We start from the raw sequence: 23,332 nt of genomic DNA on the forward strand, positions 1-23,332 counted from the left end.
ATCATCATCATCATCATCATCATCATCATCATCATCATCATCATCATCATCATCATCACCACCACCATCACCACCAGCATAGATCTAGCGCGACACACTGTGATTGAGTGATCTTTCAATACAACTGTTTTCGGCTCTCTTCCGGCTTTGACAATGAATGAGAATTGAGTGGAAGACCAAGGGCCCAAAATCACAACAAATCACAATGGTTTTTAATAGCTTTTTGGTGATAGGGGGTGATGCACCCGGACCCGTGCTGGCCCACAAAGTGGGCTGGCATGGGTTTGGAGTGCATCACTTCATGTTGTACTAGAATAGATCTACTGCCACTTGATTCACCTTTCCACTAACTATAAAATACTATAATACTGTATTGTTATAACACTATAAATAGTGTTTGTGGATTACTCTTCGTTCAATAATTACGAAAGATACTCCTTTTTGCTTGTTTGCTTGTTGTTCTTCTTCTCCACTCATCCTTTTGTCGCCCGCTGCAATGAAACGTCCATTGGGCGGACAGGCGACGACACCCGTCAAGAAGGCCCGCGTTGAAACACCCGCCGAGACCTCCACTCCCGCCGTCAATGCCTCAACTGTGTCTGAAATTGCAGGATCCACGACGGTGGCCGCGGTGGCAGATGCTGGGCGCAAGCGACGGCCGTGGGAGCAGCAGCAGCAGTCCACCGCTCCATCGGTCGATGCCGCCGCGACCACGAGCGCTGCCGCACCTTCAGCTGCCCTGCCACGCCAGGCAGCGTCGTCACACACGACAAAGCCGTTTGGACACGCCGGCCGCGCGAACACGGGGCCGGACAGTCGCCATCCCGATTCCTCACATGGACCAAGCCATCCTCGTGGCGGATCAGCAGCAGGAGCCCCAGCGACGACCACGGCGACCACTCCTGCTGCTGCAGGCGCTGCGACTACAAAGCAAGCACCAGCGCAACGGAAGCCACCGAGCGCGAGTGTCGTCGACGGGCTGGATTACCGAGGATTGGACGAGGACGCTGACGCCGATCTTGGAGGCGAAGACGAGTTGGAAGATGCCGAGGAGGACGATCAGTCCGCGTCAGGTTCCGACGAGAGCGATGCGAGTGACGAGGACGAAGCTCACGAGCATGACTCTGAACTGGATGGTTCGGACAATCATGATGGTGCACAACAAGCACGAAAGAACGGCAAGCAGCACAGCAACAACAATAACAACAACGCACTGCGCGTGCTTCCACGATGGCTTGCAGAGCCAAAGATGATTCAGACGGGTGTTACGATTGACGACATTCGCGATCGCCTTGACCCGCGTGTTGTTCGCGCGCTGACAAAGATGGGCATCCAGTCCTTGTTCCCAGGTAAACGCTCAAAAGCTGTTGCTCCATGCCCCTCCTGCTGTGCAGTTTCAAACTGTGTCTAGCCACTGTATGTGCGTGTGTGTGTATGTACGTCTCTCAATTCCTTTTGATTCTGCGTACCTCTAGTCCAAGCTTCGCTCTTGCCAGAAATCCTTGGTTCGGCGTCCTCCGCAGTCCATCCAGGCGATTTGTGCGTGTCTTCGCCCACGGGCAGCGGCAAAACCATGGCATTTGCCATTCCCATTGTTAACGTAAGCATGAGTTTTGGTTGAACAGGTTCCTAGCTGTTGTCCATCTCTCACCGCCATTCCGAACCTGACAGAAACTATCCACTCGAGTGGTGCCCCGGCTTCGTGCGCTCATTTTGCAACCAACACGAGAACTCGCCGCACAGGTTAAATCCGTGTTTGATTCGTTAGCTCAGTTCACCCCCTTGACCACCGCGTTGATCACTGGCCAATTATCGCTCGCTGCGGAACAAGACCTTCTCGCGGCAGGCGCACCCTCCCGCTCGGTGCTTGCCGACTCTGTGCTCGCACTCGCGGGAAATCGCAGCTCTGGCTCGGCGCAACAGGCCACGCCCATTGTCCTTTGTGATGTTGTTGTCGCCACGCCAGGTCGTCTCGTCGATCATCTGAACTGCAACCCTGCACTCTTGGATCATCTGGAGTACTTGGTGCTCGATGAGGCCGATCGTTTGCTGAGCCAGTCCTATTCGGACTGGTTGCCACGCGTTTTAGCGGGCCGCACCACGCGTCACCAACGCGCCGCAGCCCAGAGCAGCAACAATGCATCCGCCACATTGGCGGGCGAGAGCGGCGGTGTTGGTAGCGCTGGCTACGGCATGGTGAACAATTCGTCCTCGCACGTGCGATCGTCAGACCCAACATCGGAGCACTGTTGCGACAATGTTTGCACGCATTGTGCGGCAACAAGAGTCTGTTTTACCGCTCATGCCGCAGTCGATCATGCGCAAACTCCTCTTTTCCGCCACCCTAACCAACAATCCGGAGAAAATCGCAGCACTTCATCTCGTCTTCCCTCGGTACTTTGTGGCAGCGCCGAACGCGACTCTGTCTGTCAAACCTGTTGCAGGCGCAGGGGCCGATGCAGCGACGGCCATGGACACGACGGCCGACGGCCAGGAGCCGCTGTTTGACGCGGACGGCGACAATGCTGCTCGCTTTACGCTGCCAGCCACGCTCACGCAGGAAATGATTGTGTGCCAGCTCGCCGACAAGCCGTTGGCATTGGCTCAGCGCTTGTATGGCACGCTTATTCGTGCTGCGGGCAAGACTTTGCCAGCCGACGACGAGGCGGCAGCGACAACCACGCCTCACCGTGTCGTTTTTGCGAGCGACGACGAGGAGGACGCGGATCCAAGCAATGAGGAGGCGTCCGCCAAGAAGCGTGGCACACCCCTGTCACGAGCGATCAAAGCTCTGCCACAAGCGCTGGTCTTTACGGCCTCTGTCGAGTCGACGCATCGCCTGGCATTGTTGTTGCGCAATCTCTTGAAGCAAGCCTTGCCAGAGCTTCGGGATATTCAGCTTGGCAGCCTTGTCGCCGAATTCTCATCGTCCCTGTCCAAAGACGATCGTGGCAAGATGCTCAATCGGTTCCGCACCAATCAAGTTCACGTTTTGATTTGCTCTGACGCCATGGCTCGTGGCATGGATATTGAGAACGTGAGTGGGTCTTTTGTGTGTGTGTGTGTGTGTGTGCGCGCTAGTGTGCAGATCTCACTGTTTGCTCACCGGGGTTTTTTTGGTTTTGTTTCGCATTGTCGGTTTGGTTGGGTGCTTTTAGGTGGCGGAGGTGATCAACTACGATGTGCCCGTGTACTTTAAAACTTACGTCCACCGCGTGGGTCGAACGGCTCGTGCCGGTCGTAGCGGTCAAGCGCTCACACTGCTTCGCTCCGAGGAAGTGGCTGCGTTCAAGCGCATGCTGGGCAAGGCTGGTCATTCTTTGCCTGCCAAGATTCGCGGCGACAGCGCTGCTCATTTTGCCAATGTTTTATCAGGTAGAGTTCGTTGTTTTGTGTTTTTGACACTTTTTTTGCGTTGGTGTTTGACGCGTGATCTGATTGTTTGGATGGTTGATTGAGCAGGAGGCTTTGGAGTCCTTGCGAGCTGCAATCGAGAAGGAGAAGGGTGGAAAATCGCGCAACAACGCTGCCGCCTCGAGTAATCCTGAAGCGATCGTGCAATTGATTGAGCGACCGCAGTTGGAATCCGCTGCTGTTGAAATCTGAAGAATGCTGTCGCCAAGCAATACAAAAATAATTTTCTTGTACTTTGCTGTTCGACCATCCCCCACCATTTCATCCTGCCGAGCAAAAGCGGTTGACAAGGGCAGAGATGAAGAGACTCCTGATTTGGTTTTCTTTTCAGTGCAAAATGCAACAAAACAACAGCAAAACGACAAACACATAAGCCGCAACATTTCGAGCCTTTTTTTTTTTTCTCCAAAAAAAAAAAAATTAGGCCTGGCCCAGCTGTTGGGGAATTGGGTTGATCTTGAAGTGCATCGAAATAAGACTGTAGACGAATGCTTTCAAGTCTTGCACAAGGTAGAAGAAAATCTTGAGACCTTCAGCATCGTTGCTGTTATCGACGTCCGACAATTTGCCTACCAATGGTTGGATGGTTGAAAGTTTGTTGATGAGTGCTTGCATGGTTCTACGAGGCTTGGGCGCATTCTCGCCCCCACCTCCCCCTTCCTCCCTTAGTCGTGGCTTTACCAATGACAGAGACGTTGAAGCTCTTTCGGACGCCGTCCATCTCAATGTCCAGCTCCTGCTTGCCACCGCTGCGCTCTGGCTTGGGCCACATGTTGCCGTCTTCGCGTGTGATTTCACTGTCGGCGAGAATGCGCTTGAGTTCTTGGAGGACTGCGCGGCTGACATAGACCTGTGGAGGGCCAAAGTGAGCTCTGGATTGAAGAGACAGTGCTGGTTTCAGGTGAGCGTTTGTTACCTGCTTGCGAATGATTGTCTCGCCGCGGTAGTGTGTGTTGTTGGCATAACGCAGCAGACCTAAATGCAAAGCGAGCAGATCGAGCGCAGAGGGAAGGGAAGGGGAAGGGGAAGGGGAAAGGGTGAGCGAGCAGTGTGGAAGATCGACGTCCAAACGCTGATCGCAGCCACCAGACTGCGTTTGAAGCGAGTTGAGGAGACCAGCCCCCATTCCTAACCCCCCAAAGTCCCCCAAAGCCCGCAGCCCACGAAGCGGGTACGGGAGTGGGAGGGGGAGATGTGCATTGTGCATTGTGAGATCGCGCCAAATCGTCGCTCAGTCAAAACACAGCGCGCCACACGACGATGACGAGCAGAGCATCAGCACTCCAAGTCGCATAGCAACAGCATGGCCAAGATGCACAGAAGAGCTGAATCGGGGCGAATCCGGGATGGACGAAGACCGCTCGCTGGGCTGAGCATTGAGTTTTGAAAAGCTTTTACCATCAGAGCTAAACTCGAATTCGAGGAACTCGTGTCCGAACTTGCCCTTGTGCCCAGTGTAGTAACGCAGATGGAAGGTGCTGTCGAAGGGTGCTGCTGCTGCTGCTGCCGACGCGTTGGTGGCGGGCGTTGAGGTATCCATTTGTCAAAGTGAGATGTGTTTTCAACAAGAAATCTGAGACAACAAAAAACGACTGAGACATGTTTGAAACTCTGATCTGACAAGATGCACATCAGCAACAGCATATTGCATGATTCATCGTCGTGCTACTGTGCTAGAGTGGCGTTTCTAAAGTCGCATCAACACCCGGACAACGGTTGGCGAGCTCCGTGTCGCACTCTGCCTCCCCCTCCCCATCTCACACCCATCCACCAAACAGCATCTGATAAAGCCACTACGCACACCGAGCGGAGATGTAGGTGCTCGACAGCCACTGAAGAATTTTCAAAAGCAACCTGCCCTCCTGGGACATGCTGCCCGACCCAAATCGTCCGCCGAACGACGTTCCCACAACCATGGAAAATAGCACTATTCGACCCCATCCCAGTCCTTGTTATTCTCAACCACACTTTGAGCCCGGGGAACAGTCAGTCAGTCAGTCGCACATGGACGACCACGACCCGTTGCTCAGCCCGTCAGCGTTTCCCGCCACTCCGCCAAGCGGCTTTTTCAGCGAAGCCACGCCGCGGTCCGCCCCACCCTCGCGATCGACGCATGGCTCTGGCGTTGCTGCTCAAGACGCGCCAAGGTCTGCCACTGCTGAGCGGGCTCCGTCCAGCGCGCCACGACCAATCTCGGTCTCGGCGCACCACCCTGCTACTGTTGGTGCGAACAGCAGCCATGTGCGCGATCGGACGCCCTTCCTGCCGCCGAGACACGCGCTGACCTCGACTGGAAGTCCGAGTTCGTTCCAAGGCCTGATCTCGCTGCCGAGGTCTGCGCCAGGTGGGGCTGCGGCTGCGGCTGCTCCTGCTTCTGGTACTGCTGCTTCTGGTGCGTGCTCATTGCATGCGAGCAACCAAGCAACCCGAGCATCACCATCAAGTAACCTGCCAGCTGGTCAGCGAACAGCTGCATCATCATCATCACCATTCAGTTCGTTGTTGAATTTGCAGGGCGATCGTCGGAATCGAGATCGCGCCGCTGCTGGAATCACACGAGACAACCGACGAGATGATGGCGCAAATGGATACCACGTTCGAGGCCATCACGACCACGAAGACGACGATGACAATGATGGCGCTGCTTCGGCTGCATCGCACCGATCGAGTTTGCCTCAAAACGCCACCTCTGCAGCCGCCGCCACTCCGATTGCCGCGCCGCGTCTCCGACACAGCCCATCCTCCTCCTCCTCCTCTGCAGTTGCTTCTCCTTCACGTCGACAGCTGAGCGCAACTTCTGCGGGGCACCAAGCGCCGTCCAGGTGGGACGTTGTCGCCATCAAAACCGAGCACCAACCCGTCGAGCCGCCTCGCGCTGCTTCAAAGCGGCCGCATGGCACGCCAGACTCGGCGGCAGAGCACCACAAGCGGTCTCGATCGGATCGAGATGACAATCGCCAGGTCCACGCGCAGGACAATCTCAATCTGACGAGCCAGCTTTTACAGCAGCACCAGACTCTGCCATCGCAGCAGCAATCGCGTGCGCGTGAGCACCCTCCGCAGCAACGGTCTCGGCAACAGCAACATTCTCAGCCTCAGCAACATTCTCAGCCTCAGCAACATCCTCGACAACACACCCACCAACCTCAGCAGACTCAATCCAGACCACAACAACAGCAACAACAACAGCAGCAGCAGCAGCAGCAGCAGCAACAACAACAACAAACACAATTACCACTCGTGCGGCAATTTGAAGAATTGGTAGACGCCTCACCACACTCGAGTGCAACCACTCCAATGCCAGCGTACAACACCAGCGCTTCGAGCTCGAGGTTTGACGTTTCAGCCTCGACAACGTCCTCAGTGCTCGCGTTTGAACAAACTGTGCGGCCCTGGCTGTCCCAAGCACACGAAACGCCTACCCTTGAGCGGATTGACGCACTGGCCACAATCGTAAGCCATTGACAGATTTCTTCTCTTGCCTTTTGTTGTTGGTTTTTTTTTGTTTGTTTTTTGAGTTTTTGTTTGGTTTTGAAATTTCCCCACTCATCCATCGGGCTGGCTGTCACTTGTCCAGGTCAATCAATTGCGGCACGAGCACGAAAAAGAGCAAGAATTGGTATGGAACTTGCGTTGTTTGCTGGTGAATTGAAAATCGAGGCGGGCCGACTGAATCTCTGTGATCTTCCTCCGGTGTGCTTTGCAGATGGAATTGTCGCTCAAACGAACTGCCAAGATCAACCACGCTCTCTACAAGATTTCAAAATATTCGTCGCTCATGCTTCGCCAGTCGATTCAGCCCGTCACGTTCTTGTCAGCATCCTCCGCCACGGATTCTCCAGCGGCAACAGGACCGACATCCAGGCGACAGCTCGTTTCGGCGCCGGCTGCTGCGACTGTGGCGGCGCTGCCAACCTCAGCATCAACCAGTGTTGTCCAGGAATTCCAGTCATCATCATCATCAGTAGCAGCAGCAGCTGCAGCAGCGGTTTCGCGTAACAGAGACAGCGACACGGAGCTTGACGACGATGACGAGCAGGAAGACGACGATCATGTTGAAATTCAGAGCGTCATTCCGCAGGCTGCTCGATCGCCCGTACGACGGAGCACTGCACCGCAACCTACTTTGCCGAGCGCCTTGGTAGCGACTGGTGATCGGCATTATTGCACGACACGATCCAAACAAGGCTACTTTGCCCGCAAGCCGCGCTCGCTTATCTTTGTTCCGCGACATGGCATTCTTCTGACAAGGTGGGATGCTTCTTGTTTCGCATGTTGGATGGCTCGTTTCTGCTGGTATGATGACTAACACTGCTTTTGTCGCACAATCTGCAGCGGATTTGATGGGTTGGTTAGTTCAAGCAAAGTGCGCGACATGGATTTTACAAAGTAAGCCGACGAAAAGGGGGGGGGGTTTGTGTTGTTGGAAATCGAGACCATGCCGAATTTCTCACACTTCTTTGGCATTTCGCAGAACGCCAATCTGGACCCGCGAGCAACTCTACCACAGTCGCGTGGAAGATATGGATGTCAACACTGACGGGACTCGCGTGGCGCTGGCTTTCAATGAGAATGGCGCTAGCGAGCGAGGCAGATGCCAACTGGTTGTTGGTTCGTTGGGCACGGAGAACAGAGCCTCCACGATGCCATTTACTGACGACGGCAATGATGCTGAAATTGGCTTTAACGCCGATCTCATTCGGCCGCACTCACTGACCTTCTTCCACACGAGGCCGCACTCTGACAAGGGCATCAACGTGGTGCGATTCCTTCACGATGGCAATATTGTGACTGGCGGCGCAGATCATCGAGTTGTGAGTTCCAGGGTTGCTGGGAGAGAAGCTGCGGGTTGATGCTAACAATGCTGGATTATTTTTTTTTTGAACGTTGGGTTGTTTTTTTGTTTTCTCCCGTCAGTTTCTTTGGTCGCTCACTGGTCGTAAGCTTCGCTATACGTCAAAGCTGCACGAGGCTCACTCTTCCGCCGTGACGGCCCTGCTGCCGCATTCCAATGGCAGAGATCTGATTTCCGGAGGCGCTGACGGGTATGAGCATTGAGCGAGCGTGGTTGATTCTCTATTTCGTTGGCACGAACAAAAAGGAACAATGAATCCGACGCTTGGCTTTCATTTTGCTTGTGCGAAACAGACGAATTGCGAGGTTTGACGTGGCTGCGAACTCTCTTGCGTCCACGGTCAAGGTTGAAAACATGACCGCCACGGTGAACGCGTTGCTTGAGCAGCCCAGCAATCCCAATGTGATTGCTGTTAGGTACATTTCCGCGGTGTTTGCTGTTCATCTGGCCTGAACGTTTTGGCTGACAATGTGCATTTGTTTGATTCGCTTGCAGCCGATGCTCGCTCCTTGAGAGCAAACCAATCACCTTGGTCGACAAGCGTGCGTTCAGCATTGTGCAACACTTGAAGCCCGTTTTTGTCTTTAACAAGGTACTGAGGAGGTGTTTTCTTCTCCTATTTGGCGCCTCCGCTTTCTTTTGCAACATCTGACTGATTGACTTCTTGTTCGTCAGGACATCTCGCCCTCCAAGTACGTCCAACCAACATTTGATCCAACGGGCAATTACTTGGCGCTGCCTTTGCAAGAAGGGCATGTGGGGATTTGGGATATGCGAAACACGGCAGGTCCCGTCGGCGAGATTCAGCCGCTTTGCCACTTGGGCGTGAACGGTGCGTGCCCTTGAGCTAGTGATTGCTGTAACAGCTGCAGATCTGAACCGCTGGCAACTCACTTGCCCCGCCCATTTTATTTTGTTCTTTCTGTTTCTTCTGTTTCTTTTTTTGTCTGCACCACAGCAAGTCGCGTCCTCCGCATTAGCTGGTACAAACCAAGCGAGATGGCCGTCTCCTCCACCGACAACACGCTGACCATCGTCAGCCTCACCACAAGCTTTTTCCAGCTATGAGCACGCGTCGCTCACATTGGTGTTCTCAGAAACTGTCATTTAGTCGCCGATAATATCGCAAATGCACGCAAATGTTTATTTGGTCAGTCTCCATCAAAAAAAGACAGAAAAAAAAGGTGGGGTCTGTTTCAGAGTCTCTAGTAGAACTTAGAACTTGGCAAGGTACTCTGCCATGACAGCGCGGTCGCGATCCAAGACATTGGCGCGAGCATGGATGCGTTCGATCGCTTGTTTGATTGTGCGTTCGGCGCTTGGCACAGGGCGCGTCTTGAAGAAAGCGGCAACCTCGTCCGCCTTCGCATGCGACGCAAAGCCGGCAGCGGCGCTGTTGATGAAGCTGCCAATCATGTTCATGTTGCCCTGGCTGAAGCGCTTGTCCAGCTCTTCCCAGCGGCCTTGCACAAACTGCCAGACCAATCCGCTGGCGTGACGGTTTCCTGCAAAGGCGCTGTGGTGCGGGACAAGTGCAGTGAATGAGTGTCACATTGATTGTGTGTGAAGAAAAAATACATCTCGAGGAAACCCCCTACCGGAAAGGGAAGATGCAGTCTTGGGTGCGAACACGGTCAGAAAGCGAGTATGCCAGGACTCGCTCAATCAGCTTCGGGTCGGACACATGGGCAATGTTACCAAGAACCCGAACCTGATGCAAGGAAAAGGCAGCAAAAGGTACACCCAGTAAGAGGATGAGGAATCTTTCAAGCTGCAAGCAAAAAAAAAAATGTAACTCACCTTCTCTTCGTGAAGCTCGGCAGTCTCGTACAGTTTGATGAGAGATTCAAACTCGGCCTCGGTGCCCCACTTGGCCACAATGCTGTACACCGTAGAGCGGAGGTCGGGATGCAACGCTTTCGGGTTGGCCAAGAACGCTGCAAAGCTTTGGCGGGCACGCTCAACGACAGCCGTGTCGCCGAAGTAACCAGCGGTGCGGACAGCCAAGGCCCGGAGCAACGACTGCATGTGGTCTTCGCCCTTCTCGGGAACATCAAAGTAGCCGCAGCGCTTGGCGAGCGGGGACACAATCCGCAGAATGAACGCCGACAAGGCCGCGTACGTTTGCGCGTCCGTGTTGGCCCAAATGGCGGCCACCTCACTCATGTTGCTGATCAGTTCGGCCCAGACCTGCAGCAGCAGCATCAACGGTTGAGTGAAAAATCGGCAATCGGGGAAAAACGCTAAAGCACGTCAAAAGACACGTCAAAAGACACGTCAAAAGACAAAGAGACAAGAAAACTCACATTGTAATTCGTCTCGTCAACAAAGAAACGGCCAAACTCGAGAGCATCGCTGGTGCGGATGATGCCACGCTTTGCAATGGCGAAAATGTCGCTCACGATGCCAAGGCGGTCGCTGGCAGTCACAAGTGCCGCCGAGGGGATGGCAGCAAGCTCGGACGCAGAGAGCTTGGCGGTCGAAGCCACATGTGCCGCGAGCGCAGTCATATGAGCGGTGGGGTAGTGCACGCGATACAGACCAGTTTGCTCCGCGTTCAGCTTGATCCAATGGTGAGGCTTCACCGAGGCGGGCAAGGTGAAGGAATGAACTTGGGACCTGTCGAGCACCCAAAGGCGTAATCACAAATATCGCAAGTCAGCATTGTGGGTGATAGCTGTCGCATGCCTCTTGTCAACAATAACTGCACACAGCTCTGCGCGTACGTCACGGCAAAGTTCATGGGCTGCTCAAGTCCGTTGCTTTTGATGCTGACCGGAATCCACCAGATTGGGCTTGCCTCTGCTGAGGCGGCGGCCGGAGAGTCGTCCAAGAGGAAGCGCTGCTGCGAAAGTGTGAACGAGCGCTGTTCATCTACAAATCACGACAACGCCTTTGACGTCAGACCTGATACAAGTGGATTGACAATCTCCAACGTTAACGGTGTGGAGACCTACCGCCTTCTTTGGTCAGCTCAACAAGGCTGAGCAGAGGGTAGCCCGTGTGCTTGGTGTACAGGTTCATGACCTGCTCGACGGGCTTGCCGCTGGCCTCCGCGAGAGCCTTCCACAAGTCGGCAGTCTTGGCATTGCCGAAGCGATGGCGCTTCATGTACAGACGCAGGCCGTTGCAAAAGTCCGTGGGACCCAAGTACGCTTCGAGCATGCGAATGACAGAGGAGCCTAAGCGATGCCGTGCAAACAATGAACAACAACAACAACAACAAAAGTGAATGCACCATATAGCGAACAGAGTAACGATTGTCGATTGTCCCGTTTTACCTTTCGAATATGAGATGGCATCAAAGATTTCATTGATTTCGCCCGAGGTCTTGACCTCGACTTCGATCGGATGGGAGCTGCCGCGCGGCAAAACAGCAAGAAGAAACACACAACCAAACAAAAAAATGAGCCACTCAGCGCACCAGAAATTGCATAAAACTCAAGTATCGCACCTGAGCAGTGCATCCAACTTGAGAGCAGAGGCATAGTCGTGGTTGACAAACTGCGTCCACAGCTGCCACTCTGGGAACTGACGATCCACAGCGAAGTAGGAAATCCAGGACGCAAAGCCTTCGTTGAGCTGTAGCCAACAAGCAGAAGATAGACATGTTAAAATCGGCAATTCGCAGCTTTGCACAAAAGAAATAGCAACACGTGCAAGTGCCGTACCCAAAGATCAGTCCACCACTCCATGGTCACAATGTTTCCAAACCTGAAAATGGTTGCGCAAGATCAGTATTCAAAGTCTCGGAATGAGACGCGCCAAACGGCAACACCGGTCTTACCACATATGACCAAGCTCGTGGGCAACAGTGATGGCCACGTTTTCTTTCGAGGACACGGAGGAGCTCGCATCGTCAATCAGAATGGCAATTTCGCGATACGTCACGCAGCCAAAGTTCTCCATTGCGCCCGCCGCGAAATCCGGAATGGCGAGCATGTCAAGCTTGGGAAGCGGATAGGGCATTCCAAAGTACTGACCAACAAGAAAGTGAAAACAAAAAAAGGGGGGAGGGTGTAACAATGAGGCATCTGAACAACACAAAACCCATTCTCGATGAAAGTTTACTGCCTCACCTCGCCATAAAAGGACAGCGATTCGACGGCAACGCGAAGGGAGAAGGCAGCCTGTTGCTTCTTGCCTGGGGTGGTGTAGCACCGGACCGGAATGCCCTCCTTGGTGCGTGCCTCGATAAACTCGAGCTCGCCCACGACAAAGGCAAGCAGGTACGTGGACATGACAACACTCGTTTGGAAGCGAACAAGCTTCTTGTTGGCATTGCTACCAGCAGCAGCCTCGGTCGCGCGGACGATGCGCTCTTCCTCAACAGGCATGTTGGAAACGGCGACCAGGTTTTCGGGCACCACGAGCGTGACGGCAAACGACGCCTTGAGCGCAGGCTCGTCAAAGCACGGGAAGCAGCGTCGTGCATCCGTTGCCTCAAACTGCGTGGTGGCCATGTAGCGCTTCTCGCCACCCATCTCGTAGCTCGAGCGATACAATCCAACGAGGTTGTCGTTCAGGGTGCCGCTGAACGCGGCATGCGCCACAATTTTCTTGGCCTTGGCAAGCTTGGACGCAGCAATTGGGAAGGTCAGACTGCACGTCTCGGCGGTTGCGTCCACGCTGGTTGCACTGCGGCACAAAACGAAAAGGTCAAACATGGTTAGTTTCGCAAGTATGTCAACGTCAATGCGCAATTCTCGCTCTCAGTGATTGTGTAGCATCAGTTTCTCAGGAAACGCCGAGTATGACTTGTATCCCGATAGTAGTCCGATCCGAGTCCTACACAGTGTGACTGAGAGAAGCAAGGACAGTTTGCTCACCTGGCTTGGATCCGGTCATCCGCGCCGTCGAGCTGGAGCGATGCACTGGCAATGGTCAGGTCGATCGCATGCAGAACGAGCACCGTTTCAGCAGCAGCAGCATCAGCAGCAGCAGCAGCAGCAGAGTCGCCGTTGAAGGCGAGGTCGATGGCGACGCGACCGTCGTACGCAGTCGTAGCGCCGCTCGTCAGCCCAGCAGGCAGCTCCAGCCACAGATCATAGTGCGAGGGCTTGAACGTGGTTGGCAGCAGCACGCGCGACGACGACGACGACGACGACTCGGAAGAGGTTGGATTCACGCTCGTCATCAGTTTGGGTTGTCTGAGACGGTAAGAGGGGAAATAAAAAAAAAAAACAGAAAGTGGTCGGAGTGCAGATATGGACGAAGAAATAGGAACCAAATGTAAATTTACCGGTGAGCAACAGTGAACAACCAGTCAGCTTCATTCGAGGCGATACGAAAGAGAGGTGAGAGATGACTTGTTGTCGTGTGCTCTTGTGTGAGGTCGCGCAGCCCAAACACAAGCAAGAGCTGGACTTGGTATTGTCCTTCATGTGTCGCGTTACTCTTAACGGCCTCGCGCGGTTCTTGCACTAAAGATTAGGCCCTTGATTGTAAAAGTACAGTACACTGATTTTGCCGCAGCATCAAAAACTACGGTGCATCGGAAAACACTCAATATACTGTATTGCAACAAAGCCCTCAACGAATGAGCCAATAGATGACAAGGAAGACAAAGACAACGAACGCAACGAGATAGCACATTAGCCGTCCATTGCCAGAGTTGGTGATTCCTTTTAGCCGCTTCATGGTGTTGCCAAGCAGGTTGGACGTGCTGGAAAAGTCGCCGTGCTGCATGCACACACAAGGAACAACACCACACAATCAGCAGAAGGCAAGAGCAGGCCTGAATCGAGGTTTTTTTGGCATCGTTGTTGTTTTTGTGTGTTGCTTTACCATATCATCCAACATGGCATTGTCTGCTCTTGCTTCGTCGCCGATACTGATTGTCAACTGCGTTACAAAGGACCAAATGAGCATTTGGTGAGCGCAACAAACGTTGAAATCGTGATAGTTGCTCCGTAGACATTGACTTGCCGATTTGAGGAGTTGGATCTTTTGGGACAGCTGACCGACAATGCGGTCGTTCTCAGACTCCATCATGTGCTCAGTGTGCTCGGCCAGCGCGCGACGATCCGGTGCGTTGCCCGATCGTGTTCCAAACAGCTCGTTTCTCGCATTGGACGGGTTTGTCAGACTGGCGCCGGACGACGCGGGGATTCGATCACTAGACCCCACCCCCAATACCCCGAGACAAAAGTATCATATCAGGCAGCACAAAGCAAAAGTCAGCACAAGTAAGCACAAGTACGCAAAAAGCAGCATCAGATGAGTGTATTCGCATTGGATGAGCATTGGGTTCGGTAGAGAAGCATTGGCCAACCACCCCCCCCCACTCCAGCACATCCCAACAAAGCGACAGGCGGACAGTGAGAAGCTCTGCCAGCGCAACGCAGAGCGCGCGAAGGTGGACAAGCGAGCAGTGGGGTGGGTTCGATTGCGTTGCCGTCGTCAGCAAGCGAGAACAGACGAGACCAGCTACTCGACGCGGCCACCAGCACAGCACTCGAACAAGGACAGCAAGGAGTAAGTGCAAGAAATGGGGGAATGGGTGGTGGCGGAGTGGAAGGGGGGGATGTGAGTAGTACCGGTAAGCCATTCGTCGTGTTGTAGAGTTGTCCATGACGAACAGGGGGGAGACTGAGCGAGTGACATGACAGGCATGGAACAGGATTAGGAATGGAAGCAAGTATGAATTGAAATTTGATAAACTACTTGGAAAACAGATGAATCAGGGGGAGCTTGAGATGGAGCAAGTCTGATTGTGGAGAATTCACAAGGAACTCAAACAGCCGCGTACCCGCTCCATCATCGCACAACCAAGCAACGCAAGAGCAAGAGCAAGAGAGAATAAGAGAAAGGCTCGAAGCAGCAAGCTCGCGGTGCTTTAATGGCAGGAAGCAGCGCCAGCATCACCCTTGTTGCAGCAGTCAGGGGCGCCAGACTTGGCACCGCCCAGAGTGATGTGGTGCAGCCAGAACTCAAAGTAGGCCCAGGATTGCTTGTCGGAGCTCTCGTTGTAAATCATGGCCGGCGGGTTGTTGATGCCAGGGACGGTGAATGCATGGACCGTGTTGCCAAAGTCGACAAACTAAAACACAGAAAGTGAGTTAAACCCTCCGTTTGAAATCTCTTGATCTGCTACGATGATACACAACAAGGCTACTCGAAACCTTACAGTAAAGTCGACCTGGGCCTCGGACAGCTCCTTGGTAAAGTTTTGCACAGCTTCGCGAGAAATCCACGGATCGTTGTAGCCGTGGAACATGGCAACACGCGTCTGTAGATAGAAAATGGTGAGTTGAAGCAAAGGAGGGAGCGTCGCAGACACAACCACTCCAGGAAACAAAAAAACACAAAAAACTCCCACTACCTTGATGTTCTTGTTGGAAGCACCGCTGAAGCTCTGGAGGCCAGCGTGGAAGCCAGCAACACCAGCAACTGGAGCATTGTGGCGGGCGAGCTCGAGGCAGCACCTATGGCGCAACATTCCGAGCGAAGGGGATTATCAGAAAAGTGACAACAATTTACGAAACGAAAAATAGTCCAAAACTTACGTGCCGCCGAAGCAGTAGCCATAGCAAACAATCTTGCTGGCGTCGACATGCGGGTGAGCAATGAGCTGGTTGAGGCCGGCCAGGGTGCGGTTGAGGGCAAAGGTCGAGTCCTTGGTGTACGCCTGCATGAGCGCGGCGGCCTCCTGTCAAAAATGGGACGGAATTCCAGTGAGGCCCAAGACACAAAGGCTTCATCGCAATGCTGCATGGGCTATCTGCGTTACCTCGTGGGTGGCGGCATGCTTGCCATCGCCATACTGATCGACGGCAAACGCAACGTAGCCCTTGCGAGCGAGAATGCGTGCGCGTTCGCGAACATAATCGCCAATGCCTGTGGAATATGACAAACGCGCCAAAGCAGATGAGCTGATGACTTGAGCCCGAATCAGATCCACGGTATCTGAGCAGCAGTGAGCACTTTGTCCAAGATTCGAGCTTGAGCTCTTTTTGTGACTTGTTTTTCCGACCCCCTCCATCAAACCAAACCAAACCAAACCGAAATTCCTTCATGCTCTCATGATCTCGAGATTTTCAACGCTCTCATATTGACAAGGTCGGACACGGTAGGCAACAAAACAAATCGCCGTGAGGTTTACCCTTCCAGTCGTGGATGATGAGGACGGCAGGCAGCTTGGTGCCAGCGGCGATGGTCGCAGGGGCAGCCATGAAGCCGATCAGCGTCTGTTCGAGGTGGGATGCCAGGGGGGTGGGGACAGGGGGTACAGTGTGACACACAGTGAGAACAGAACACAAAGAGCGATACAGAAGGAAGGAGGTCGCCCCGTTTGGTGCGTCGTAGTAGTCGTAATGAGTTGAGTATGAGTGAGCATTCAGTAGCAGTAGTCGCCAGTGCCCAGCGGGGGGAAGGTGAGCTCGAGTTGTGTTTGACTGGAACGAGATTGCGAGAACCGCGGCGTTGGTCTCTTCTCGCTGCTTCCATGGCGCAAGAGCAGTGTTGAATGACAGATGAAAAACAACTCGATTGGATTCCTGCAGCGAGAGAAGGTGGTTGGGTGAGAAAGGGACACGCACCGAGCCCTGATCGTGGTAAGTGACAGTGGTCTCAGTCAGCGTCATGGGCGTTGTTCGATTCTCGGGTTATGAGGAGTGAGCTTGGACCGAAAAACAAAAGCTCAGACAAGCGATAGGGTGACATGCGCAATCATCATTGGAAGTGGATCAATGGTGAATTTTTGGTTCAAGCGGCAATTTCAACCATCACAACGATATCATAAGACCGGAAAAGATGCAGCTGCAGTTGAGCAAATAGTTCAGATGCTTGAAAGCAAAACGCTCAGCCTGCTTGTTTCAGTGGCAGCTCGCTTGAGGAGCAGCATCCGAGGCGCAGCAGGCAGCTGCAGGAGCAGCGACACCCCCGAACGTCTCGCGCAGCCAAAACTCCAAGAATGCAAAGGACTGGAGGTCTGCAGTCTCCGTGTAGCGGAGGTGGGGAGCACCGCCTGCGCCAGGCACAGTGAAGGCGTGCACCGTGTTGCCAAAGTCCACGAACTGCGGCAGAGCAAAGCGAGGACGATTCCAAGACATCAGCCCACATAAACGCAAACAGAACACACATCAATGACGATGAGAACACTTCAGGCTTGGAAGAAAAACGGGTCAGACAACAGAAGCAATGGAGGCGTTACCGTGAAATCGACTTTGCCCTCCGACATTTCCTGTGTGACCTTCTGGATATCCTCGCGAGTCACACGCGGATCGTCGTAGCCGTTGAAAACAGCAACGCGGCACTACAAGGTGTCCACAATTCAAAACAGAAATAAGAATCAAGCAAGACATCTCGCCTTGCCATTTTTGCCAAAAAAAAAACTAACCTTGATGTTGGCGCTCGACACTCCACTCCAGCTCTTCACACCGCCGTGGAAGCTGGCAACACCAGCGACCGGGCCGCCGTGGCGAGCGAGCTCCAGAACGCAGGCGCCGCCAAAGCAGTAGCCCATCGCGACAATCTTGGACGCATCAACGCGAGGATGGTTGAGCAGCTGCTGCAGGCCAGCCTTGGTGCGTCCAACAGCGTAGTTGGAGTCCTTGGTATGGGGAGCCAAGAGAGCGGCCGCCTCCTGCAGGAATGAAAGCAGCAACGATTTGGTTGTTTTGTGAGGAAAATTTGAGGATGTTCAATATCGAGCAACTCCTCCCCCCCCCCACCCCACCCCGAGAATGCTCGACGATGCCAGCTGATCAGGCTGAAGGGCTTTTTTGGTACCTGATGGTCCTTGGCGTAGATGCCCTTGCCGTACTGGTCGAGCGCAAACGCAACGTAGCCCAAGCGAGCGAGCTGTCGTGCGCGGCTCTTCGGGTACTCGCCGAGACCTGCCAGCGACCATTTTCAGTTATGAGGAGTCAGAGTTTGAAACCAGACGAATCATCCCATTATGATCACTCAATCATGATCACTCAATCATTCATGATCATAGGAAGGTTGAATGAGAGGTAGTAGCTATTCATTTTCAATCCAATCTCCCGCGTCGTCGTCGTTGTCCGTTGTTCGTTTTACCCTTCCAGTCGTGGATGATGAGCACGGCAGGCAGCTTTGATCCGACAGCGTAGGTTGCTGCTGGCTCGGCGAGGAAGCCCTCGAGATCCTATGGTTGCAGCAGATTGTAACACGGATTGTGTGTCACACGAGTCGCAGTCAGTCAGTCAGTCACCCAGTCACTCACTCACTCACTCACTCGCCCAATCTCAATACAAGTGCATTTGTCTCATTTTGATTTAGTCATCCAGGGTCATCAAACTGTACGTACAGTGCCTTGGTCGTGGTACTCGATGCTGCGCTCTTGAACGTCCGCCATTGTACACACCGTAACTCCTGTATGAATTAGACTGAGTCGATCTATCCATCGCTTTTTGGTCTTGGATGTTGCATTCAGATGTGTTCGACACATTGTTCAAACCAAAAAGGTCCGAACAGTGAATTCTGAGAAACAGAGCTCACTCGACCTTTTTGTTTTTGTTTTTTACTCAGATTTGTTACCCTTTTTTCTCTTTGCTTCATTTGCCATCTTTTGTATCAGAGGCTTGAGTATTGTGTGTGCCGTGTATTCTATTTTGAAGCAACTGCGTTTGTTTGGCCCTTCGTTTCTGAGATGCTGAGCTCGCTGATACAGCGGCTGCGACTGCGCTCGAGGCGGACGGTTCCCATCGCAGCGGCAGCCGGCGGCATCCTCGTGTTCATCCTGCTGCTCGCATTCAACGTCTACTTGACGCCTGAAGAGCAGCACGACACAATGGCAAGAGGCTCTTGCTGCTTGTGCATCATGTTTGCGTTGAACTGACTGCACTCACACGCTGCTCTTCTTTCCCCCCCCCCCAAATGCAACATTGCAACAACAGGAGGAGATTGTCGTGCGCAACTCGCAGCAGGACAAGTGTCTGCAAGGGTACTACAACCGCCTCGTGCTGAGCAAGCAGCAGTCAGTGCGGCAGGCGCTCGACTCGCTGCTGCTGACGGGGCTGACTGCGAATCCAGCTGCTGCTGCAGACGACGACGATGCTGCGTTTTGGCGCGAATGGGCTCTATGGGTCGAAGGCGCAAACGCAGGACCTGCTGCTGCTGCTGGTGGTGCTGCTGGGCTGAGCAACCGCACCAAGGCGTTTGCCAAGCAGAACATTGACACGCTGGTCGAGTCGGTGCCGTCGCCCTTCCTCTTCCATTGGCACGCAATCAATCTCGGGATACCACCATGGCCTGAGACGACAATCAGCGAGGAGCTTGATGACAATCATCACGATGATCACGACCCAAACAAAGACCAGGACAGCCAGAAAAACCAGCAGCGTCGCACCAACAACAACAACAACAACGACAAGGACGACGAGCACGAGCATGAAGCAGACCGCGCGTTTGAAAACCCGATTGTCGGAAACGGCCATGTCTCGACAGTGATTGACTCGCCGCACATCAATGGTACGTGTTGCGTTTGTTTGAGCGGGAGACTGAGAGAGTGGAGAAGATGCAACGTGTGGTAGTGCCACGACGCACACTTTTTTTTTCCCTGCGCTGTTCTTTGTGATTGCGGTTGATAACAGGCCCAATGTGTATGTATGTGGCTCACTCAATGTGTATGTATGTGGCTCACTCTTTTATGACGGCAGTGTTGGGAATGCCCAGGACGACAACCAAACAAGCTCGCCCGGTCGCTGCCACGTCGTTTTAAGGCCAGCCTCGAGACGCCGCTTCGTGGCTCGTTCTCGGTGATTGACTTGGAGGAGCGCGCGGTGCATCGCACGTCCAGACCGCGCGGTGCATCGCACGTCCAGACTGCTGACTGCTACCGAGGCGACCACAAGCACCTCGGGCGATGGCTGCGTGCTTGCCAAGCAGACGTGGTATGCGCATGCCGAGCATCACCAGCTCCTGGTCCATGAGGTCGAAATCATCAACATGCGTGCCGATTCCATTCCCGTTTCTGTGGTCCAGCTTCCCCCGTCCAACATCGACCACGAGGATCTGGCAGCACCGGCGATGGTCAGCTGGCTCCCGCTTCTGAACTCGGACAATGACGACGACGACGACGGCGGCCGCCGGATGCTGAAAACAACCATTCTCGGTTACCTCGTTGTGACGGCACCCAGCGAAGCGCAGTCGTTTACATTCACCGAGCTTGCCGCCACCGATGAAATCCCGCCGTCAGCTCTTGCGTGGTCGGGCTTGGGCGCAACGACCGTCATGGTCATTGCTCGGTTGCAGTCTGCCACATTTAGCATCGTGACTGCGGCCACCATTGTAGCGTCGTCCGTCCAGGTGCTGCCAAGCTCGTCCCGTCAGCTGCAAGTCCTGCAGTGGATGGGGCGTGTTCAGCAAAGCGAAACGACGGGTTCCGCAGACCTGAACGCGCCTGACGCTCGGCAGGTGCTGGAGGATTTGAAACAGAGCGTGTTCTCAACTCCAGCCCAGCATCGACTTCTCTACGCACTCCATCGCAGCGCCGTGTCGAATCCCTTCAGCTCGAACGCCATCCAACTACTGGGCAGTGTGTCGCACCTCAATCACGCCATTCAACTTGCCCTGTACACGATTGCCTCCTCCGTCGGTTCTGGCGAGCTTCTTTCAGAGTTTGGTGTTGGTTCGAGTCCTATTGCACATGGTATGTTGTCGTCGTCTCTCGTGTCTGCGTTTCTGTTTTGTTGCTGCCGCTTGTTTTCATGGTTGCTGATTGTGTGCTCTTGGTTCGGGGGGGGGGTGCTCGCCAGAATGCAATGAAGGGCTGGTCTCGCAGGATATGGAGCGGTGGTTGATGCTGGCGTTGCTTCCGTTTGAGTCGGGCGCTGCAACTGTTCGGCAGCTGTTGGAGTTTCGTGCCAGTCAACTACAAACAGCCCGGAACGCTGCAAAGTCTGCTCTCCCCTCTGCAGCCGCTCCTGGTGCCAAGTATCCTACCTTTGGCGGACCGAGTGGTGCTGATGAAGCAAGCGTTGATGCCAACCTGATGGAGCTTGGTAAGTGTCGCGTGCCTGGACGGAAATGCCTCAACTGATCGTCGACACCTTTGCTCAAGTATGTTGATACGCCTGTTTTTGGTTTTGCTTGAACCTCTTTAGGCGCTATGGACGTCGATTCCACGTCATTCGTGGCGCTCGCCGTCGAACAGTTTGACTATGCGAAGCATGATCCGCGTTGGGTGGCCTCTGTGGGCCAGCCGATGGCGCAGTCCTGTGCCGAGTTTGGTCGCGCCAAGGTAGCACAATAGTCAAGTGTGCTTGTTTGTGGGATTTTTTGTTTTTGTACTGACATTTCTACTTTGTGGTCTCTCACGATACTGTTTTGTGTGTGCGTGTGTGTAGCTCGTTGGAATGGAGTTTTCAGGCAAAACTGTCCGCACGACCCGGGCTGCGCTCGCGGAACGATCGTTCGATGTGCGCCGCGGTTCGCATTCTCCAACAGCCATCTACCCTGCGCAACGTGCTGTCGACCACGACCTATTGACAAATGGACTTGTCCAGCGTTCCCTTCGGTACTCAGGTACAATTTGTGACGTGTGGTCGGCAGCTAGGATGCAGATGAGTTGTCACCATCTTGACTTCTTGTTGTTGTTGTTGTTGTTTTTTTTTTCTTTTTATTCCTTTTTGTTGTGGCAGGCGCAAACTTGGCCAGGAAGCCGGTCACCGCCGAGTACGGTGCACAACTCCAAAGCGAAGCAGACTCTGTGGCACTGCCGTTTGCCAAGACGGATGCCGACGAGAAGAGCCTGCAGCAAGCTTATGTCACCGAGGCAATCGCGCAGCGAGACGCGTCCACGCCAGCCAACCTGGCCTACTCGTGGACGCGCACCCGAAATGCACACTACCCTCGGCATGTCGTCTTCCCATCCGTGTCAAAGGCCGGGGTCACGCCTTACAATCCGGCGTCTGCGCTCGCGCTCGGTTTCCCCGTGATGCACCCAATGCCGTTGAGTGTCCGTCGAAATGATCTTGCCCAGTTCACCAGCTTTGTCAAGTAGGTGGACTTTTTTTCACAGGTGCATCTCCAAGCCGTGACGTGCAGAAGATGAACAGTTTCTCAACCCGCTTGATGATTTGACTTTCGCCTTTTTTGTTTTAGATTCTTGCCGCTGGATTCTGGCTTGCCGACAGATCATGCGCTCGCCGCCATTGCGGGATTTGAGGTTGGGGATGCCCCGAGGACGTCCTTCCACCTGCACCAGCTCCTGCGCTCGGTGAGCGACCACGAGCAGGCATGGTTGCAGTATCCCAGGTTTTACTCGACCGAGATGCGCGGATTGCAGTGTGTGCACTCTCTCTCAGGTGAGTTTTGCCCCCCTTGTCTTCCTTGGCTGTTTGCCTGTTAGGTGCTGATCAGGTTGGCTCACAACAAAGCATGCTGTGTACTGTCTTTTGAATTAGCCGCTGGAGCGATGCTGCAAGTCATTCTTTACGGGTCGCTGGGACTCCGCTATCTTCCCACTGGCGTGCGGCTCCGGCCCGTCCTGCCGTCGGAAGACGCGACCGGCCTCTCCTTCCGCGACTTGAAGTATGGCAGTTGCAGCTTTAACATTTTCATTCATTCGCGGCAGGTTGTCGTCGTTGCCAATCCAGCGCGATGTCGAGAGAAACCCTTGCTCGCTGCAACCATTGGCGAGGCCGAAACCCTCGCGTTCAATCCTTTGCCACTGAGTGCACCCATCGGGAGCACCATCGTCCTCGCGTTCTCGAGTGACGACGGAAAAGCCGCGGCCGTCCTCGCGCGCAGCATTTCAGTGGACGACTCCGCTCAGCTTGCGCCCCATGACACGGACGCTCAACTTGCCGTTGACGGAGCGTTGACACCGCATGGCTTCCAGCCCGCCGACGCGACCAATTCATTGGCGCTCGACGACGACGACGAGGAGCGCGGATCGGACGGCCAGAGCGCACTTCATGTGCCTCTCGATGCAATCATGCACAAGCATGGCGGCATCCCCGACGGCCTCACTGCGGTGATTGTAATTTCCATCATCGTCTTCCACGTTCTGCTGTTCCAGCTCATCTACCGCGAGTTTTGTCGTGCCAGCTCTGCAACTGCACGACGACGAGGCTCGTGATTTCCCCCCCCCCC

General features: G+C 54.1%; 8 protein-coding genes across 8 annotated transcripts; 3 read left to right on the top strand and 5 right to left on the bottom strand.

Annotated features, from left to right (window-relative positions):
* Positions 1-496: 496 nt before the first annotated feature.
* On the top strand, positions 497-3,606 carry CAOG_04727 (DEAD-box ATP-dependent RNA helicase 1; the record flags this gene model as incomplete). Its single annotated transcript, XM_004347424.1, has 6 exons — positions 497-1,349; positions 1,476-1,600; positions 1,672-2,217; positions 2,312-3,037; positions 3,159-3,365; positions 3,463-3,606. The coding sequence occupies 6 exons, from the start codon at positions 497-499 to the stop codon at positions 3,604-3,606; spliced, it is 2,601 nt and encodes an 866-aa protein (XP_004347474.1).
* Positions 3,607-3,667: 61 nt separating this feature from the next.
* Positions 3,668-4,994, bottom strand: CAOG_04728 (mago nashi protein). Its single transcript, XM_004347425.2, has 4 exons — positions 4,813-4,994; positions 4,331-4,389; positions 4,096-4,264; positions 3,668-3,983 (listed from the first exon to the last, which is right to left on the bottom strand). Exons 1-4 carry the CDS (start codon positions 4,952-4,954, stop codon positions 3,835-3,837), a joined length of 519 nt encoding a protein of 172 aa, XP_004347475.1. The 5' UTR covers positions 4,955-4,994; the 3' UTR covers positions 3,668-3,834.
* Positions 4,995-5,318: 324 nt separating this feature from the next.
* Positions 5,319-9,424, top strand: CAOG_04729 (hypothetical protein). The gene is made up of 10 exons (XM_004347426.2): positions 5,319-6,867; positions 6,992-7,033; positions 7,121-7,665; positions 7,750-7,803; positions 7,889-8,228; positions 8,332-8,459; positions 8,563-8,685; positions 8,765-8,861; positions 8,945-9,101; positions 9,228-9,424. The coding sequence occupies exons 1-10, from the start codon at positions 5,329-5,331 to the stop codon at positions 9,335-9,337; spliced, it is 3,135 nt and encodes a 1,044-aa protein (XP_004347476.2). The 5' UTR covers positions 5,319-5,328; the 3' UTR covers positions 9,338-9,424.
* Positions 9,400-13,445, bottom strand: CAOG_04730 (aminopeptidase 2). Its single transcript, XM_004347427.2, has 12 exons — positions 13,099-13,445; positions 12,349-12,907; positions 12,057-12,247; positions 11,941-11,983; positions 11,724-11,851; positions 11,551-11,627; positions 11,227-11,451; positions 10,996-11,143; positions 10,576-10,888; positions 10,070-10,459; positions 9,868-9,980; positions 9,400-9,785 (listed from the first exon to the last, which is right to left on the bottom strand). The coding sequence occupies exons 1-12, from the start codon at positions 13,404-13,406 to the stop codon at positions 9,485-9,487; spliced, it is 2,796 nt and encodes a 931-aa protein (XP_004347477.1). The 5' UTR covers positions 13,407-13,445; the 3' UTR covers positions 9,400-9,484.
* A 325-nt stretch (positions 13,446-13,770) lies between these two features.
* On the bottom strand, positions 13,771-14,870 carry CAOG_04731 (hypothetical protein). Its single transcript, XM_004347428.2, has 4 exons — positions 14,809-14,870; positions 14,198-14,387; positions 14,057-14,113; positions 13,771-13,951 (listed from the first exon to the last, which is right to left on the bottom strand). Exons 1-4 carry the CDS (start codon positions 14,841-14,843, stop codon positions 13,802-13,804), a joined length of 432 nt encoding a protein of 143 aa, XP_004347478.2. The 5' UTR covers positions 14,844-14,870; the 3' UTR covers positions 13,771-13,801.
* Positions 14,871-14,898: 28 nt separating this feature from the next.
* On the bottom strand, positions 14,899-16,875 carry CAOG_04732 (dienelactone hydrolase). The gene is made up of 7 exons (XM_004347429.2): positions 16,810-16,875; positions 16,374-16,458; positions 16,002-16,108; positions 15,778-15,920; positions 15,594-15,696; positions 15,399-15,500; positions 14,899-15,311 (listed from the first exon to the last, which is right to left on the bottom strand). Exons 1-7 carry the CDS (start codon positions 16,852-16,854, stop codon positions 15,108-15,110), a joined length of 789 nt encoding a protein of 262 aa, XP_004347479.2. The 5' UTR covers positions 16,855-16,875; the 3' UTR covers positions 14,899-15,107.
* A 49-nt stretch (positions 16,876-16,924) lies between these two features.
* Positions 16,925-18,618, bottom strand: CAOG_04733 (dienelactone hydrolase). Its single transcript, XM_004347430.2, has 6 exons — positions 18,543-18,618; positions 18,293-18,380; positions 18,002-18,108; positions 17,610-17,855; positions 17,424-17,525; positions 16,925-17,286 (listed from the first exon to the last, which is right to left on the bottom strand). The coding sequence occupies exons 1-6, from the start codon at positions 18,588-18,590 to the stop codon at positions 17,086-17,088; spliced, it is 792 nt and encodes a 263-aa protein (XP_004347480.1). The 5' UTR covers positions 18,591-18,618; the 3' UTR covers positions 16,925-17,085.
* A 266-nt stretch (positions 18,619-18,884) lies between these two features.
* Positions 18,885-23,318, top strand: CAOG_04734 (hypothetical protein; the record flags this gene model as incomplete). The annotated part of the gene is made up of 10 exons (XM_004347431.2): positions 18,885-18,992; positions 19,132-19,705; positions 19,910-20,016; positions 20,078-20,885; positions 20,992-21,237; positions 21,340-21,476; positions 21,583-21,760; positions 21,877-22,234; positions 22,340-22,542; positions 22,642-23,318. 10 exons carry the CDS (start codon positions 18,885-18,887, stop codon positions 23,316-23,318), a joined length of 3,396 nt encoding a protein of 1,131 aa, XP_004347481.2.
* Between the last annotated feature and the right edge of the window lie 14 nt (positions 23,319-23,332).

This window comes from Capsaspora owczarzaki, assembly GCF_000151315.2.
Source record: "Capsaspora owczarzaki ATCC 30864 unplaced genomic scaffold supercont2.7, whole genome shotgun sequence".
Lineage (NCBI taxonomy): Eukaryota > Filasterea > Ministeriida > Capsasporidae > Capsaspora > Capsaspora owczarzaki.